This window comes from Sander vitreus, chromosome 19 (assembly GCF_031162955.1).
Source record: "Sander vitreus isolate 19-12246 chromosome 19, sanVit1, whole genome shotgun sequence".
In the NCBI taxonomy this organism is placed as follows: domain Eukaryota; kingdom Metazoa; phylum Chordata; class Actinopteri; order Perciformes; family Percidae; genus Sander; species Sander vitreus.
Window position 1 is genome coordinate 3,736,072 of NC_135873.1, and position 16,746 is coordinate 3,752,817.

Below are 16,746 nucleotides of genomic sequence, written 5' to 3' on the forward strand. Positions count from 1 at the left end.
CTCCTCTTGAAGTAGTTCTCTCCAGGCCAGTTAGTCTCATCCTCACGTTGAACACAACATGTAGGGAAAAAAAGACGGGGATATTTGGTTCGATTATTAGGAACACCATACAACCGTACATGGTGGTCATAAAGGGATGGACATGGTCAGAAACAATGCTCAGGTAGGCTGTGGCGTTTAAACGATGCCCAATTTTGAAAGATTAATTTGAACAATGAAATAAAAAACCTTTACTCATGGATGTTGGCCTGTTGCAGTACATATTATTGCAGTACAATTAAATATGATTGCAGTACAATACATATAGGCCTAATATAATATAATATATATAAACTTAATTTTTTTTTTTACATCAGTTAGCATCATCCTTTCTTATGACACATCATGCAGCTGACTCAATGGTTATGTCCCGTCTTTCCCTGACTCCTCCGTCAACAGGACAGATAATCAGCGGGGCGGTGTTCTTCCCATTTTCTTGAACACAGGGGTTAAAGTACGGGTAGAGGAGCTCAGTGAAGTCACACCCGCTGTAAGTGTAAATGTGGGTCTTTGCTTGTGCGTCATAGAAGGACACCGACCCTTCCTTGTAGTCCAGGAACACGGCCACTTTCTTGGGAGTTTTCTTGAGGTGGAGGGTGACAGAGGGACCGGCACAGGCGCTGAGACTGCTACCTTTCCTCCGACAGATCGCCCAGTAACCGTTGTCGGGACGCACCGTGATGACCCCCTTCCTGTTGATGGACTCCCTGGCGACGCCAAGATCCCAGTCGGTTTTATCCCCAACCTGAAACACAATGTACAGAATAAAGTCCGACATGCATGATTCCTTTATCTGTAGTTTAAGTGCTGTGATTCTCTTTAGGTCGACTGTGTTAGAATTTACTACATGAAGTAACTCCTAACCCACCCTGTATCCTGCTGGTCTTAATTTGAAATTGGTCGTTTTTTTAACTGTAAAAGCTGCTCGTGTACATCTGTCGTGGCAGGACACATTCAATTTGATTTGTTTAAGTACACAGCTAGCTTAAAGTGTGTTTTCTTGTTTCTGAGCTTCTCACCTCAACAACCCAGTAGCGTCTTCCAGATGCAAAGCTTTGTTTCCCCAAAACACAGACGCAGGAGTCAAAGCGCTGAGGACTGTCTGGGAGTGGAGAATTGTTCTTCTTGCTGCTGATGCTCACCTGTTAATTAACATAATCATTGTTATCATCATCTTCATCTTACTAAACATTAGCCTCATAATCAGCGATTAATAACCTTATCATTTTCCCAATCAGAGCATTTTAGTTTTATCTTAATCCCCTTTGAAGTGGATTCTCACAACACAACCCTTTCCAATTTTCATGTGACAATATGTCTCATTATTTCCTCCTCTATTACACTAAAATGTCCCACAGCAGGGGACGTTTTTTAGTGCAAAAGCTCAACCAATTTCTGAAAAAATCACCGTCTCTACAGACTCTAAATGTGAAAAAATCCAATCTACTCTGAAGAACTACTAGTTGGCTAGGAGGACTGTGCTCTTCACACATTTAATTTAATGATCAAAAGTCAGACAATACCTTCTTTCTGTCTGGAGACAGGACCAGCCAGCCTGAAGCAGTCTCAGGATCCAGAGTGATATTGACTGCAGAAACAAAGAAGAAAAACAGTGAGTCAGGTAATAAAAAGGGGAACTAACCAAGGTTAAACTAGTTTATAGAAATAAGCAGTGGATGTGTGATTGTGATCATACCTGCATATTGATCCATCTTGTCTGCTTCTGCAAAAAAAGTAGAAGTAAAAGGTTATTTTTAAGCACTGATTTTCACAACAATCTTTAGTCATTTTGTGATGTAGATAATCATTTTCTGCCAAAAGATGTACCGACCTTCTGCAGACAGTTTGTTGGCAAGTTCTTGGCAGATGTCCCCAAGCTTGGAGACGGCTCTCGTCACCACCCCCATGCAGTTATCTGAGTGGACTGCGACCTCAGACCACTCTCTAGTATAAGGGAGTCGCCTTAGAGACGGGAAACTCTAAAGATGGGGAAGGATGCACAGGTTTCTCATGAGTACAGTTCTTGAAATGCTGATGCAGATCAGTATAAATGCAGTTGAGGTATCTAACCTGTACGAAGTGAACAGGGTTCCGAGTGTGCTCCAGGTGCTGCAGCTCGCTGCACCTCATCTGCAGATCATTGAGTTCCTCCTCCAGCTCCTGGAACAGCTCCTCAGCTCTCCTCTCAGCTTCTTGCTGCCTCTTCTCCAGCTCCTCGACCAGCCCGGCATGCTGTCTCTCGATGGTGCTTATCAGCATGCTGCAGATCTGAGCACTGCTCTTGATCTCCCTCTCTGTGATTTGCTTTTGATTGAAACGATAGAAACATTTAATTAATTCATTGAATTTATAGATAAAAACAGACAAACTTGACCAGTTAGCTTTTTTTGAACATGCATCCAAACAATAACTTACTTTGCTCAGAGCCAATACATTTTTTATTTCATTCACTTTTCTCAGTCTGGCGTGGATTATCGGTTGAATGCTTGATATTGTCTCCCTCAAACAAATCTGCAAAAGGTACAAAAAAATACAATTTTGAATAATGATGCTGCACAAAAAGCAGCTGAGGGAAAATATATAAAGTCTTGAAAGGGGAAATATGTTGACAGAGTTAGTTTTCCCACTTAACAAAATACAGAAACAGGTTTCTATATTCGTACAAAAGAAGGAAAGTTTTTTAAGGCTAAGTTTAAAGGAAGTTAATGAAATAAACATTTCCTCACCTTGACCATCTTGTTCTTCTCCTCCATGGGGACGGTCTTGTGGTGTTTGTGTTTCCTCTCTGTGCACTGAACACAAACAGGCTCTGGTCCTTCTTGCAGAACATTGTCAGCGGCTCGTGGTGCTTTCTACAGAGGTGACTGGTGGCGAAGGTGGCCGGATCAGTAAGTTGGTGTCTGTGCAGCGCTGGATCCCTCAGGTGTGGTGTGAGGTGAAGTTCACAATAAGATGCCTGGCACACGAGGCACGACTTGACTGATTGTGACTTGTCTCCGTGGCAGATGTCACAGGGAATCTCTTCAGGCTCGAAAAGTGGGATTAGGGAAGTTTTCCTGCTTCCCACACCATCAACATTCTCCTTCTGAGACCTTTTGATTCAAATAAAATTATGTTAAATCTCAATTAAATTCAAATATTTTGCTTTTTTTACATGGTCTCCAAGCATCTGAAAGAACCAGGATGTCTAAAAAGTAAAAAGAAAAAAAAAAGAAACCAACCTTTTATATAATTCAATGATTTGTATATATCCTTTGTTGATCCTGAGTTGGGGACGCTTTCTGAATGTCTCTTTGCACAGCGGACACTCAGCCTTGGTCTTACTGTCCCAGAAGCCGTCGATGCAGTCCAGGCAAAAGGTGTGTCCACATGGGATGGTGGCAGGCTTGGTGTAGATGTCCAGACAGATGCAACACTTGAACTGCTCCTCAAACGGCACATCAAGCGCCATGTTTGTTACTGAAGAAAAATAACACTATTATATTACTACTATTATATTACTTAAACATAAAAATTGATTGACTTGATGATGTTAATTAAAGTCCCCAGAGCAGTCCCACAGTGTATCATTCTGATTTCTTGTTTCAGTCAGATATCAGCATCGTCTTAATTGTTTGGGTTGTCATGTCGAGCGTCCTGATCGTCCTCATAAGATTGTGAATATAGTACAGGATGCAGCGATGTTTAAATACCCCTCAGTCACTCCTTGTTTGAAAGTGAATTAGTCATGCTGTCTGGTTACTCTCTGAATTACTGTCAAGCTCCTGCCACCGCAGATGTACAACATCACTCAAACATTCTGGTATTTCTGGTTCCTTTGTTTCATCTTGTTATTCTTTCCTTCCTTCTACAAGAATTGTTCCATGTGCTAACACACACTGTCATTATTTCAGCAGCAGTCGAAGCGAAAAATGAGTTGCTCAGGTTAATAAACGTGAGTGTGTGTGAGAAAATAAAATGTAGGCTAGATGATCACCTGAGATAAGAATAATATGTATGTATGTGTATATATTTTTTGTATGTTCTGGGATAGGGTGAAAGGTACTCTGGTTTGTTTGCATTTCTTTAAACCAATCACAACTGTAATCCTACAAATCTGCTGAGCTAGACTAGCCAGATCTAGAATGCTGTTTATTCATTTTAAACAAAACAAAAAGAGGTTGAAAATTTCGACAACCAACTTGACTCAACTTTTAGAATAATATGTTAACTTGTTTTGGAAAATGTTTGGAAATTTGGAAAATGAACTCTCTTTTAGCATCAAAGTTTGAAAAGGCATTTTTCACCTTACCAAACCCCACAGCTCACATATTCTTTTATATAGCCTTGTATTTTTTTATCTGCCAATTTCAAGAATGGCAGCTCCCAACTATGCAACATAATATCTCGAGATAAACAAGATGTAAATAATGATTCAGGACTAACTTTTCTTTCATTTGCACCGAGGTCTTTAATTTAGTTTTTTGTTTTGTGTTAAACTCAAAGAAAATTGTGTGAATCAGCGGGCACATGCAAAGGAAACCTATGAAGAAATGGCCCATGATCCTTAGTATCGAGCTGTCATTACATCAGGTCTGGGTGTGATTCATCTGCATACTTTCATCATGTTTTTAACTTAGATGATGAGCGCTGTTGTTGTGCCACTTCCAGTAATAAAGCAATGACTCTTGGCATAGCCACCTATAATTCCTGAAACCTGTCTTTCACTTTCTAAATTAGGAACATGTTGAATTGAAACTTAAGTATTTTTCAGCCTGGATCCATTTTCCTATATTGTTGTGATTAATGGGAACAACAATTTTTGAAATTGGAACACTCTTGCTCAATACTGGACCAATTTCAAAAATTGTTGCTCCAATTAGTCAGACATAATTATGGTCAAGGTTGAAAAATACTGAACTTTCACATAAATTAACTGAATAAGAGAGACAAAACAGGCACAATTTGATGGCGTCACGATGGGGTCAAATCGCCAAAGACTCATTTATCAGTTTTATTGTTCTCACGTCAATAAATAATTGTTCACTGAAAAGGAGGTCCCTCCTGATTGAACTAGCAGCAGACAGAGAGCAGATACTCTGACTCCATCTTTAACTGCATTGGATTAGGTTGGCCTACCTGGCGTGATAGGCAAGTTCATGTGAATGCGTAAATGCCGAAACTCAACTTGCGACTAATTAACAAAACCCCTCTCATGTGAGATTTCGTTTTCAAGTATTGATGTGTCTCAATTTGGATACTTAGTGTTAGCACACTTCCTTGTAGTAATGTATACCAATGTGCTTGCGTAGTGCATGAATTGCGAAAATCGCACACAGCCTTTATGCACTTACTGGAAATGGCAATTGCAACATTTGACCGCTTTCTTCTTAAAGGTGAATTTCACCTGTACCAAACCATCACAGACTGCTAAATTAACCTAATAAACATACTGATGGCTTCTATCCAACAACAGTATAATGGTACTAAGTGAAAAAATTAAAATGTTGACTTTGTTCGTATAGTTCAGTTTTCTAGAGCAACCCCAACTGCTGCAGCTTCCTCATCCGCCATTTAAACAAGTTTGTTTGTCCCCCCCCTCTCCGCTACGTAGCTAAGATGGTGACTATTGAGGGTAAGAAGTGTCCAGTGTTCAACCCACGCTCATGTATTTTTAGTGCACTGCATTTTGCCATACTTGTCAGTGAGAATGCACTTATGCGCTCAAAATAGCAAGTAGAAGTGTACAAATTGAGACACAGCATATATGTCCCTTGACCTTAATACCAAAATACTTTTTTTTGTTGATTTGGACTTATGACACAGAGAAGGCTAAACAGTGAGTAGTGCTAGTGGTGTTGCAGACTCTGGAGCCCTTTAGAACATGTGGAGAGGTGGATTTTAGTTAAAGGGGCTGTACTTGACATTCATTAATGTAGCAGCAGAATTTGTTTTGCTATGTCAAGATAAAGTCAAGTAATACCATCCTGAGCATAGAAAGAAGTCACACTCCCTCTGTGTGTGTTGTAATCACAGCTTCTATGGTCTTTTTGTTTTGATAGTCATGTTAGTGCATGACTATGCCCTCTCTTTGCAAGGGAGTACCAGCTGTTCCCCCACAGAAAGGATATTATTTCAGTTTGTAATGGAGCCCCAGTTTCTGCCATCAGCTCTGTGATATCTGAGGTAAAAGAGATTAAGGAGGAGGGAGGGAAATCAGGTGCAGTAGGGGGTCGAGGAGCCGTGAAAACAGAAGGACCGCGACGCTTATGATGTGATTATACGTCTGCTCGAACACAGGGGTTCCCTGGAACAGAGAGATCGTTAGAAAGAGAAAAAGAGAGAGAGCGAGCAAGAGATGGGGAAAAGAGAAAAGAGAGGAGGAGCAAAAGATAAATCTGCAGGTAACGGGGAACAGGGCTCATGGGATGCTCTAACTTTACTGAAGAAAGCGGGTTTCCGTATGTTGCTGCAGAGCCAACGCTTAGAGTGAGAGGTGGGTGTTTTGGCAATATTTTTGAACAAACCATATTATCTTTATGCATGTTGTGAAAATGCTTGTACTGCTTATTGTTGGGTGTGTTGTTAAGTCACTAATTGTGGGGATTCATTAAACTCTGAAAAATTATGATAGATTTTCGCTTTCTTTTTCACTAAACTCTTTAGTTTTATCACATTAAATGTTGACTCTTTAAAAACGTTTTAGCATTAGGACAATGCTTCCCTGCAGTGCATGAAGAGTCAGCTGCTGTGTGAATTATGCTGATTTACTGATCAACACATCTGTCACTCACATAATGCTTGAACTAGTATTGTAACATTTGTATTTATAGTGTGTTTAATGGGTGTTTGTGGAAAGGAATGTTAGACAGGGATATAATTGGAAAGGTGAAGAGGGAGAAAGAGTGGGAATGTTTATTCACAGATGGCCTCTCGGTGGGAGGATTGTGATAGTCCGCTGTCCCCCCCTCCTGAGTCCAGCTGGCACTCACACGCCCTCTTCCTGGCCAAAACATTACCTCATCACTTCTTCATCTACTTATTTTTTTCTTCAGCATAATCATTTTTCTCTTATTATCCACTGCCATTCCCTGAAGCATCTTTACACACATTACACAGGCAAACCTATGTGTACACCCATATTTTAAGCTTAGTTGATAAATACAGCATGCTTCATTCTCCTTTAATTTGTACTGAGAATTTAACATTATCTGAATGCCATTTCCAATCAAACCGTCCTCAACAATTCTCTGAAATAATAAACACAGAAAACTGTCTTGAGGTAGCTGAGCTTCTGTCATATCATTGTTTTCATATACAGAAAATAAGCAACATTTTCATGTGCAAAATTGTGTCTAATACTTTAAACAGGCCTGAAGCCTTGACTGCCCCAAAGCCAGTTTGGATTTTGTTTGGTTGATGGCCGTTGTCGCTGTGGTGTGAGAAACTGGATAACCTCCAACTATACCTATAGGGACTTTCCTGTCTGCTCTTATGGGAAGCCGCCATCTCGGTGCCAACTTATAGTCCTCCCTAGAGAGACTTCTTCTCTACCCGGTGTTGGCAGAACTGTCAGCTAAGGATTACCTGAATCATTTAATGTCCCATGAGATGCGAAAAATCCTTGGTTGAATTTCCAGGTGAAATTATGATCCTGTTGCTAAAGTGAGGTGTTCTTCAAGAAGACACATTCTCGCTGACGATTTGTGGTGGCCATATTGTCACTGTGCCCCAGAAACACCGAAAGCACGCCGTCATTTGGAACTATGGCTTGTCCATCTCCTCCCTCTCCGCCCTATCTTGCTCCCCACTCAGTTTTTTCCGTTGGACTGTTGCTTCTGGTCCATTGGGGGCCCTCAGAGGTCAGTTGCCAGAATGACACAGAGCCAATTGTGTTGGAAGGAAAATGTCTAGTGGTGTGCGACTCCACCCCCTCTGCGGAGCCATCGGGTAACGCCCTGGGCATGTCAGTGAGGTCAGGAACAGGTCGGGTGGCGTTTTCAGCCATCCGAAACACCAACCACGAACCCTCGGAGATGAGCAACCGCACCATGACCATCTATTTTGACCAGGTGGGTTTCTGTAGTTGACACTAGTGTATACATGACTGATGACTTCAAAATTGGTTGGACAACCATTTAAGAAGCAAAAAGTAGGAGGTTTACCAGTCTGCCCTGGTTGATATGCTTCTTGTTGGTTATTAACACTGATTTGCCAAAAGGTCCACTTGCCACATTTCCACAGTTTCACAGTCTCAGAAAAGATGAAATAAGTTCTATATGATATTTAAGTTCTAAGAAATTCTCAACATGTATACAAATCACATTTCTGTATTGTATTCTGAAATCACATCTTCATTTTATCACTAAGTCTTTAAACCTGGGCACAAAAGATGTGACAACCAGGCAGAGAGACTGATCCTGTGTCGAGTGCGGTATCGTAGTGGCGTTGTACCCTACCTCTTCAAATGGTCATTGTTTGGTTGCAAATTAAGCACATTGGTCTCATGCTTTCCCCAAGTAAAATGAATAGCCTACATATTTTTTTGTCAACTCATTTGTAAACATAGTTTTCACAGTGAACCTTTGGTGTTGGTGTTGAACAAGCCTTTCCAGTTTTTTTTTTTATTTATGTTTTTAACTTTGATAACGTGCTTGCTAACTTCAGCTACCAGCAGCTAGGTTCAAATTAAATTGGATTTTAGTCCGCCAACTAAGTATGTGGGCAATAGATGTTGATTGACAGATGAACCTTAGCTTCACAAAGCCATCTAACAAGGCTCAGTAGGCATTTGCTTGTAGGTTTTACCTTAGTCAACACGATTAGCATCAGCTTCAATTATCTGCTCAGAATCTTTGTTTTTGTCCCAATCTTGGCATTTTGGTTCATTCAAATAGCATAGTATTCATAACAAAGTGTCTGGGAGACTTGTACAATTAGAAAAAAAGTGGGCTCTTCTACAGCAGTTTGGATAAACATGCAGTATACTGGTCTGTGATTGATCTTTGCTTCTGATTTAAAAAATGGAAAACTAAGAAAGCTGGTCTTAAAATTTCTTCTGAATTGGGCAAGACAGTACAATTCTGTTGATTGGTTTGGCTTGTAATTGTCTGACTCAAACTCAAGTTGGCAATCCATCCAATAGTTGTTGGGTATTTCCACTTTAATAAATAAAGTGGTGGACTAACATTTCCTCTCGCTTGCTTGATTCGCATTGAAAACCTTTTGACTGCCAGTCACTGATCAAACAGAAAGTGCATTGTATTACTGCAGATTACCTTTTTCCTTAACAAACACGTCACGCTAGTGACTCAGTGTTGTCATAAGCTGGAAGTCATAAACCAGGTCACAAACAATGCGCTGTATGTGTCACGTCTTGATTAATAAAAGGATTGCACAGAAACAATAGTAGTGATGGCTGATATGTTTGGGAACTGTAAATCAATGATTCACAGATCAGACAAATAATGATTCAGTCTGGTTTGTGTCCTGCATTTGGTGAACTCAAATGTCCTGCCAGTACACCTTGTTCATATTCTCCCTCTCTTGTTCTCCTGGTAAAAATTTAGTTCTAACTTTCCAAAATAACAGATTAAGTATTTCAAACCTTTAATACACTTTTAGCAGCTTGGCTCAGGGCCTGGTTGTATTATTTATTCTCTCTCTTCATCTCCTATTCTTCTTAGATCCTAGTAAACGTTGGCAGCCATTTTGATCCGGCAAGGAGTATCTTTGTGGCCCCTACAAAAGGAGTCTACGGTTTCAGCTTTCATGTTGTCAAAGTTTACAACCGGCAGACAATACAAGTAAGAACACCAGCTTAAAGGAATGGTTCAACATGTTGCTTAGTATGAACAGAGGGAAAAATCTAGTCTGTGTCCACATGTAAAAAAAAAACTAAAAAAAATCATCACCTTCAAAGCTCACTAATTAACACATTATTGTTTGTTTGATCCTTACAAAAAAAACAGATGATTTCCTGACTGAGCAGTTGCCAAGCAAGACTGGTTGCACCAGATAAAACCCAATAAAATAACAAATTGTTGTTTTTTAACCTTTGGAAAGAGCCAAGCTAGCTGTTTCTAGTCTTTATGCTTAGCTAAGTTAACCAGGTCCTAGCGGTAGCTAATACTGTCAAGACATTAGAATAGAATCAATCTTCGATTGTAACTCTCAGCCAGGATCCAAAAATGTCAAACTATTCCTATAAAAAGTTTGAATTGTAAAAATCTGTTCAGTTCTGAAAATATGTCTTGCCCGCAAATTTAAGGGCATAGGCTTCAAGGTGTATAACATCAGTAGGCTATACTGTAAGATGTAGGTGGCTGATTTTTACATATTGGCCCGGGGAAACCACTGAGTATTACAGGGGGAAAGTAACATTGCTGAGAACATAAAACCCTTTGAAAGGTATCCTTAATGTGTCATATTAAAAAGATATTGAGCTGGAGAACATACACTCCCAACTAGTGGTTGAAGAAGTATTCAGATCCTTTACTTAAGAGTACGTAAGAGTACTAATACCACACTGTAAAAATTATCTACTACAAATAAAAGTGCTGCATTCAAAATGTTACTTAAGCAAAAGTAAAGTTTAATCAGAAAAATGTACTTAAAGTATTAAAAGTAAAAGTACTCAATGCAGGAAAATACTCACATTTTAGAAGCTGGAAACGCTCCAAAAGTTCTGTCAGTTAACTAAGTGTTTAATCTTTATACCATTATAGCTGTACTTGTAGGCCTGTATATTGTTGGGTAGTTTAATTTATAATAAATCATTTTATAAACTACATGTGTTTTGTGTGCAAAAATCTTAATTTGTAAAGTAACTAAAGCTGTCAGATCAATGTAGTGGAATAAAAAGTATAACTTTTCTCTCTGAAATGTAGTGGAGTAGAAGTAGAAAGTGGCGTGAAAAGAAAATACTCAAGTAAAGTAAAAGTACCTAAAATTTGTACCTAAGAACAGTACTTTACAGAGTAAATTTACCTAGTTACATTCCACCACTGCTCCCAACTTGACAAGTGTTACATGAAGTTGCTGGCTCACCCACAAAGCTGTATGACAGCTGCTTAATCTTTGTTAAATGAATTGCTGAATGGACATTTGTTAGCATTTAAATTTACTGCAGGTTATGAAAATGATCTAGCCCAGAGACCTTCAACAGGGGTCCGGGACCCCTACGGGGTCGTCAGAGTTAGTGCAGGGGGGCCAACAAATTATTGTTGTTAAAATATGCCTGGTTGTCAAGCTAAAAGCTAACATTTTTATGAATTTCAAGGCTTTTACGGTAGCTACATAATACCAGCTATATTTAAATATCATCCATGTTTTCTGACCATGGTTTTCGCTGCAAATGTCTTTCCCCTCTGCTCACCTGCTCTCCTCATCCATGTTTCCCAGGTAAGTTTGGTTCTCAATGGCTGGCCGGTGATTTCAGCCTTTGCAGGCGATCAGGACGTGACCAGGGAAGCTGCCACCAATGCCGGGCTGGTGATGATGGAGAGAGGGGACAAGGCTTACCTCAAGCTGGAGAGGGGGAACTTAATGGGAGGGTGGAAGTACTCCACTTTCTCCGGGTTTCTGGTGTTCCCCTTGTAGATTTAGGTTAAGGTAGGATTATGTTCTTGTCATAGTCAAAAGGTGTGGAGGGGAGGGCGGGCTATAAAATAAAGAGTGTTATTTAACAGAAGAGCGGAAGCAATAATGGATACACGTTGAATTCAATCAAACCGCTTTGATGCATTTTCATATGTATCGGATGAATTGGTCACTTAGCACCAGTTAATCCTGAATGTAACTTCCACTTCCATTGCACTTTTATTTGATGTGTAGTGTCGTCTATGCTTGCTAAAAACAACAGCTTGTCAGAGGTTTGTGATTTTCTTTTAATGCATGAAATATTTGGTAGAAAATCTTTTTGGCAATAAAGAAAATGATTGTGTCTATTTTCTGCCTCTCTATCTGTGTATCTAGCTAACTTGCCGAACTACATTTCCCATAATTTGAGAGCTTTGGAGGATGTTTACAGGAAGTGTAATGTTGCCATTGAGCTAATTAACTGCAGGCTAACTTTCCCCCATGTTTCTTATTTACTTATATATATATATATATATATATATATATATATATATATATATATATATATATATATATATATATATATATATATATATATATATATATTTGTTTACACTCTGGCAAATTAGCTTCAATGAAATTAGCTTTAGCTGTTAGTAGTTCATGTTTGCAGTGTACCCATGGATGTACAGACAACTATCACCGGATTACTGTCATACTAAAGAAAGTGAAAAACCTGATGATTCTGAGATGAGTTTGGTTGTTTAAAGCAGTGTCTTTATTTCCTATGATTTCCATGCGGATTTATGGATTTATTCCTAATGGACATCAAAGATACTGCTGTCCTCGAAAAGTGTAAGTGACACTGAATCTAAATATTCATGTATCACATCTGTGTGTTCTGATTTCACTAAGTTATGACATGAGGAGTGTTTTTGTTTTTTAGCAAGCTAGCTGCTACTATGCACTTTGGACATGCACGGACATGTTATGCATTGGAAAATGGTTAATGTTGCATGGGGGAAATAGTGTATCGATAAATCGTTAAATGTGTTCCAACACTAAAAAATATATAGGTAAAATGAAGGAGTTAAAAAATAAAATGACCTCATTTTCATCAAGGGTAAAGGAAAACTTAAGCTTTATATTTCTTTTAACACTCCATTTTAAGTTTTCACCTATTGTTTATTAATTATTTAGTTAGAATTGTGACATATCTGATAAACTTTTGCTACATTTTGTCATTTAAAACTGATTTTGAATTCATCGGTAGGCCTGTTATTATCATACGTAGGCCTACTTTGATTGCATTTCATATTGCAGCGTTTTGATATTAACAACAAGCAGGCTAGCAAACTTAAAGTGCTCATATTATGCTAATTTTCAGGTTCATAATTGTATTTAGAGGTTATATCAGAATAGGTTTACATGGTTTAATTTTCAAAAAACACCATATTTTTGTTGTACTACACATTGCTGCTAGCCTAGAAATCTAGATGCACCCTAGCGGCAGCAAATGTAATTTGCAGCCAGGGGGTCTAGCAACTCTCCGTTGGCTTGCGAGCTGGAAAAGCCAAACTCTAGCCGGGCCAATCACTTCATGTATAAAGTCGGTGGACGGGCTTAACATAATGACGGCCGAGTTGTGACGGTTCCGCGTGTATTCCCTGCTACTTGAAAACAAAGAAGATGGCTGCTGCTGGCGAACAGCGGTCTTTCGAATCGGCTTTGGCGTTAAGCTTTTCTTTGAGAAAAGAACAAAGAACGGCACTGAAGTCATTCTTAAAAAAGGAAGATGTGTTTGGAGTTTAATCTATCAACTAGCGTTGCTCTGGTTGGTTGTAGTGCTATCCTATTGCGTGCAGAGGGAATTTGAAAGAAAACCATTTATCCCGCCCCTCGGATTGAGCCCTGCCAATGGTGAGTTCCCAGACCCAACATCTTGATGTGGGTCTGGCTTGTCAGGCTACATTGCTTCCTCTTTTCACCCTGTGTGTTGAGCTCTCTGTTTTAGCTACAGAGTGAGGCATCACACTTCTATTCCATCTTTGTTGAGAGTCGCCCATGCGCAGTAGCTATAGTAGATAAGCACTGCTAGCCAGTCAGAAGCAGAGTATGAGGGTGTGCCATGCTAGCAGGTAGGCGAGCATCATAACGTGTTACAAAGTGACGCACGTTCATCACGGACGTAAAGGCTGGACTACAATAGAGCTGTTTGGAGCAGTTTGTGAACAGTGTTTTCTGTTGGAGATGGTAAGTCCCTTTGGGGTGGACTTTGGGCCTTTTCACTTTGTAAACCTATACCATGCACAAAAAAGATATATAACACAAGAAAGGAAAGGGAAAAAGCCAAGAAGCATAATATGAGCACTTTAATATAATCCTTGGAGCACACAAGAGACATGCACACTATTTTTAGAACAGCAGTCTGCATCAAGAGATTTATAGAGCGTATGTAACTTGTGGTAAGCGTTAGGTTAAGTTTGAACTTTAACAGTAAATGTTCAAATGTATGCATAAAAGAAGGTTATTTAAAAGTTAGTGTCGTATTGCCAGACGAACGTGCGTCACTTTGTAACACACGTTATAATGCTTGCTTAGTTGCTAGCGTGGCACGCCCTCATACTCATGCTTCTGACTGGCTTGTGGTGGTGACCTAGCATCTTTGTTAGGAATACGCACATGTGTGACTCCTAACAAAGATGAAACAGAAGTGTGATGCCTCACTCTGTAGCAAAAGAGAGCTCAACACACAGGGTGAAAAGAGGAGCTGCAGCAATGTGTAGTGCAACAAATATATAGTGTTTTATGAAAATGAAACCATGTTAAACCTATTCTGAAATAACCTCTAAATACAATTATGAACCTGAATATGAGCATAATATGAGCACTTTAACTGATGGCTTACACTACAATACTTTGACTATAAATATGTCCACACTCCACTACTGATAGGCTACTTAAAAATATAATTTAAGCATTAAAACTTCAGCTATATTGTAAAAATTTAAACTACACGCATACAGTATATTCTCATGTGAGTTTTTCATTCTGGTGACACACAACGACTCTGCGTCTCTCTGCGGTGGATCCGGTGGCAGATGGAGGAATGGCAGTAAAGGAAGGGATCTGGTGCCAGAAGCCTGCCGAGTTCACACTGCACCATCACAACCGATTACTCTCAAAGCCATGCTGCACCGCAGAGGCCTGTGTTAGCACTGTGGAGATGCGTGTCTGGAGTACAAAACAATGTGAAGACTTAGGTTCCAAAACTAGCATTTTTAACACGGAGTAAAGTTAAGACAAATTGGCATCCACTAACCTTTCAGGACCCTGTAGTAATGATGACTTTCCAGTGATGTGATGTGAGGTTTTGATCATATCCTTCGGTTGCATGGACGGGACTTCGATACCCCAGCTCCACCGCCTGATCACTGTCTTGTTTTTGTCTTTCGATGTCTCCAGAACTGTATATGTATCTCTCCTGAACTGGTGAATTTGTGGGCTGTAAGGCCCCAGTGGCCTAATGGCTAAGGCACTGGCCCCATAAGCCAGGGATTGTTGGATCAAGTCCCATCTGGGGTGACTTTCAGCAAAGTGGCACAGCTGAAGCATGCTGGGCCCATAACCCAGAGATCAATGGCTCAAAACCATCCTCTGCTAAATGTGTTTTGCTGGTAACACAATTGTAGTCACTCTGAAAGGGTGATCCAACAAGAGATTATGATCCTTAACCTGAGGTCCATGGTGAGATGAATCATGATATAACTGCTGGAAAAGTTAATATTATCGAGGCAAATCATGTTCTGGAGGTTTACTGTCTATATTGACAAATCAACATCCACTACCCTGTCAGGACCCTGTAGTAATGATGACTTTCCAGTGATGTGATTGGGCTGTTTACAGGTTTTGATCATATCCTTCGATTGTATGGACGGGACTTCGATACCCCGGCTCCACCGCCTGATCACCGTGTCTTATTTTTGTCTTTCGATGACTATATGGGCTCACACAACTGAAGCCGATGTCTCCCCTTAAGTCATAATCTGTAACGTTTTATATAAATGAATGTTCATTTTGATCATTTATTTTGCTGTGATAGATATTTGTTGAAGAAGTCCCACACACTGTCCATTATGCATGCAAATACTTTGTTTCACATTGTGAACCTTTACCTTTTCCGACGCATCTGCCCCAAAAAAGAAGTGTGCAAAAGCGCTTTTGAATCGCTGTGATAGATATCAAACAATACATAATATGTAATATAAACTAACTTTTCAAAACAGCTGTTTTGTTGTGGGAGAAGAAAGTTTCCTGGTGAACTGGAAGTGATGAAATCTACATTTCCAGCAGCAACAGAAGTGATTTGTTTGGATAGAAGAATAAACAGGTAGATATAAGACACTGAAGTTGAACAGAAAAACAGGAGTGCCACCTGCTGTACACATGGAAAGTTACAGTCCACACTGATTGACAGATAAACACCAGATGGTACTACAACATGTCACAAAATAAGTTTTGAAAAGGAATTTGGGACTGTACTCAACTTACTGGGTCGGGCTCTTATATATTTTATATAAAAAAGCAAGATTTTTTCAAAAATATTCAATTTTACAAAGATATAAAACAGCAGAATTCTCACATTTAGGAAGCAACCAGAAACAAGTTTTTTGTATTCTTGCTTAAAAATGACTTGAAAGACTAGAAACATTCGCTAATTCAATTAATCTACTAATTGCTGCAGCTCTGTTATATTTACCACTTGAAATATGAAAACTGAAATAAAGTTGTCAAGTAACCCTGCATTTGGTGTCTGAAATGACACGTCCACATTTACAACTGCACCACAAGAAATAAAGTGTAACACATTAATACAACTCCCAACTTGGGTTCTTACATTTTCTGTTGACGACAAATGTCACCATTTCCATGTTCACCTTCATTCATAGTATTTTTAATGTGCCATGCTGGATTTTATCGTTTTTGTTTTTTTTCTTATTTTGAAATGGACATTTAAGTTTAAGTCTTTAAACGCATATCCCAGAGTGGAAGTGGATTGTTCAAATGGCGCATTACAGGTGTTACATACATATTCCATACATGGCTTATTCCAAAACTTCATTGAAGCTACATCATGCTTGAACTGAG

The 16,746-nt window shown here is 39.4% G+C and overlaps 1 protein-coding gene and 1 pseudogene across 2 annotated transcripts; one reads left to right on the forward strand and one right to left on the reverse strand.

The window, feature by feature from the left end:
• Positions 1–215: 215 nt before the first annotated feature.
• On the reverse strand, positions 216–3,710 carry LOC144534228 (E3 ubiquitin-protein ligase TRIM39-like; annotated as a pseudogene). The gene is made up of 9 exons (XR_013503522.1): positions 3,261–3,710; positions 2,766–3,131; positions 2,455–2,550; positions 2,110–2,343; positions 1,871–2,018; positions 1,736–1,762; positions 1,563–1,627; positions 1,059–1,181; positions 216–784 (listed from the first exon to the last, which is right to left on the reverse strand). The product of XR_013503522.1 is annotated as an E3 ubiquitin-protein ligase TRIM39-like (transcript).
• Positions 3,711–6,266: 2,556 nt separating this feature from the next.
• LOC144534281 (cerebellin-1) lies at positions 6,267–11,903 on the forward strand. Its single transcript, XM_078276121.1, has 4 exons — positions 6,267–6,514; positions 7,390–8,090; positions 9,705–9,824; positions 11,422–11,903. The coding sequence occupies exons 2-4, from the start codon at positions 7,785–7,787 to the stop codon at positions 11,617–11,619; spliced, it is 624 nt and encodes a 207-aa protein (XP_078132247.1). The 5' UTR covers positions 6,267–6,514; positions 7,390–7,784; the 3' UTR covers positions 11,620–11,903.
• The last annotated feature ends 4,843 nt before the right edge of the window (positions 11,904–16,746 follow it).

What these genes read in the sequence shown, in the direction of transcription:
- LOC144534281 (XM_078276121.1), top strand. Translation starts at nt 7,785, where the DNA reads ATGGCTTGTCCATCTCCTCCCTCTCCGCCCTATCTTGCTCCCCACTCA. An exon ending in TGACCATCTATTTTGACCAG is followed by an intron (nt 8,091 to 9,704) that starts GTGGGTTTCTGT and finishes TATTCTTCTTAG; the next exon opens with ATCCTAGTAAACGTTGGCAG. An exon ending in ACAACCGGCAGACAATACAA is followed by an intron (nt 9,825 to 11,421) that starts GTAAGAACACCA and finishes CATGTTTCCCAG; the next exon opens with GTAAGTTTGGTTCTCAATGG.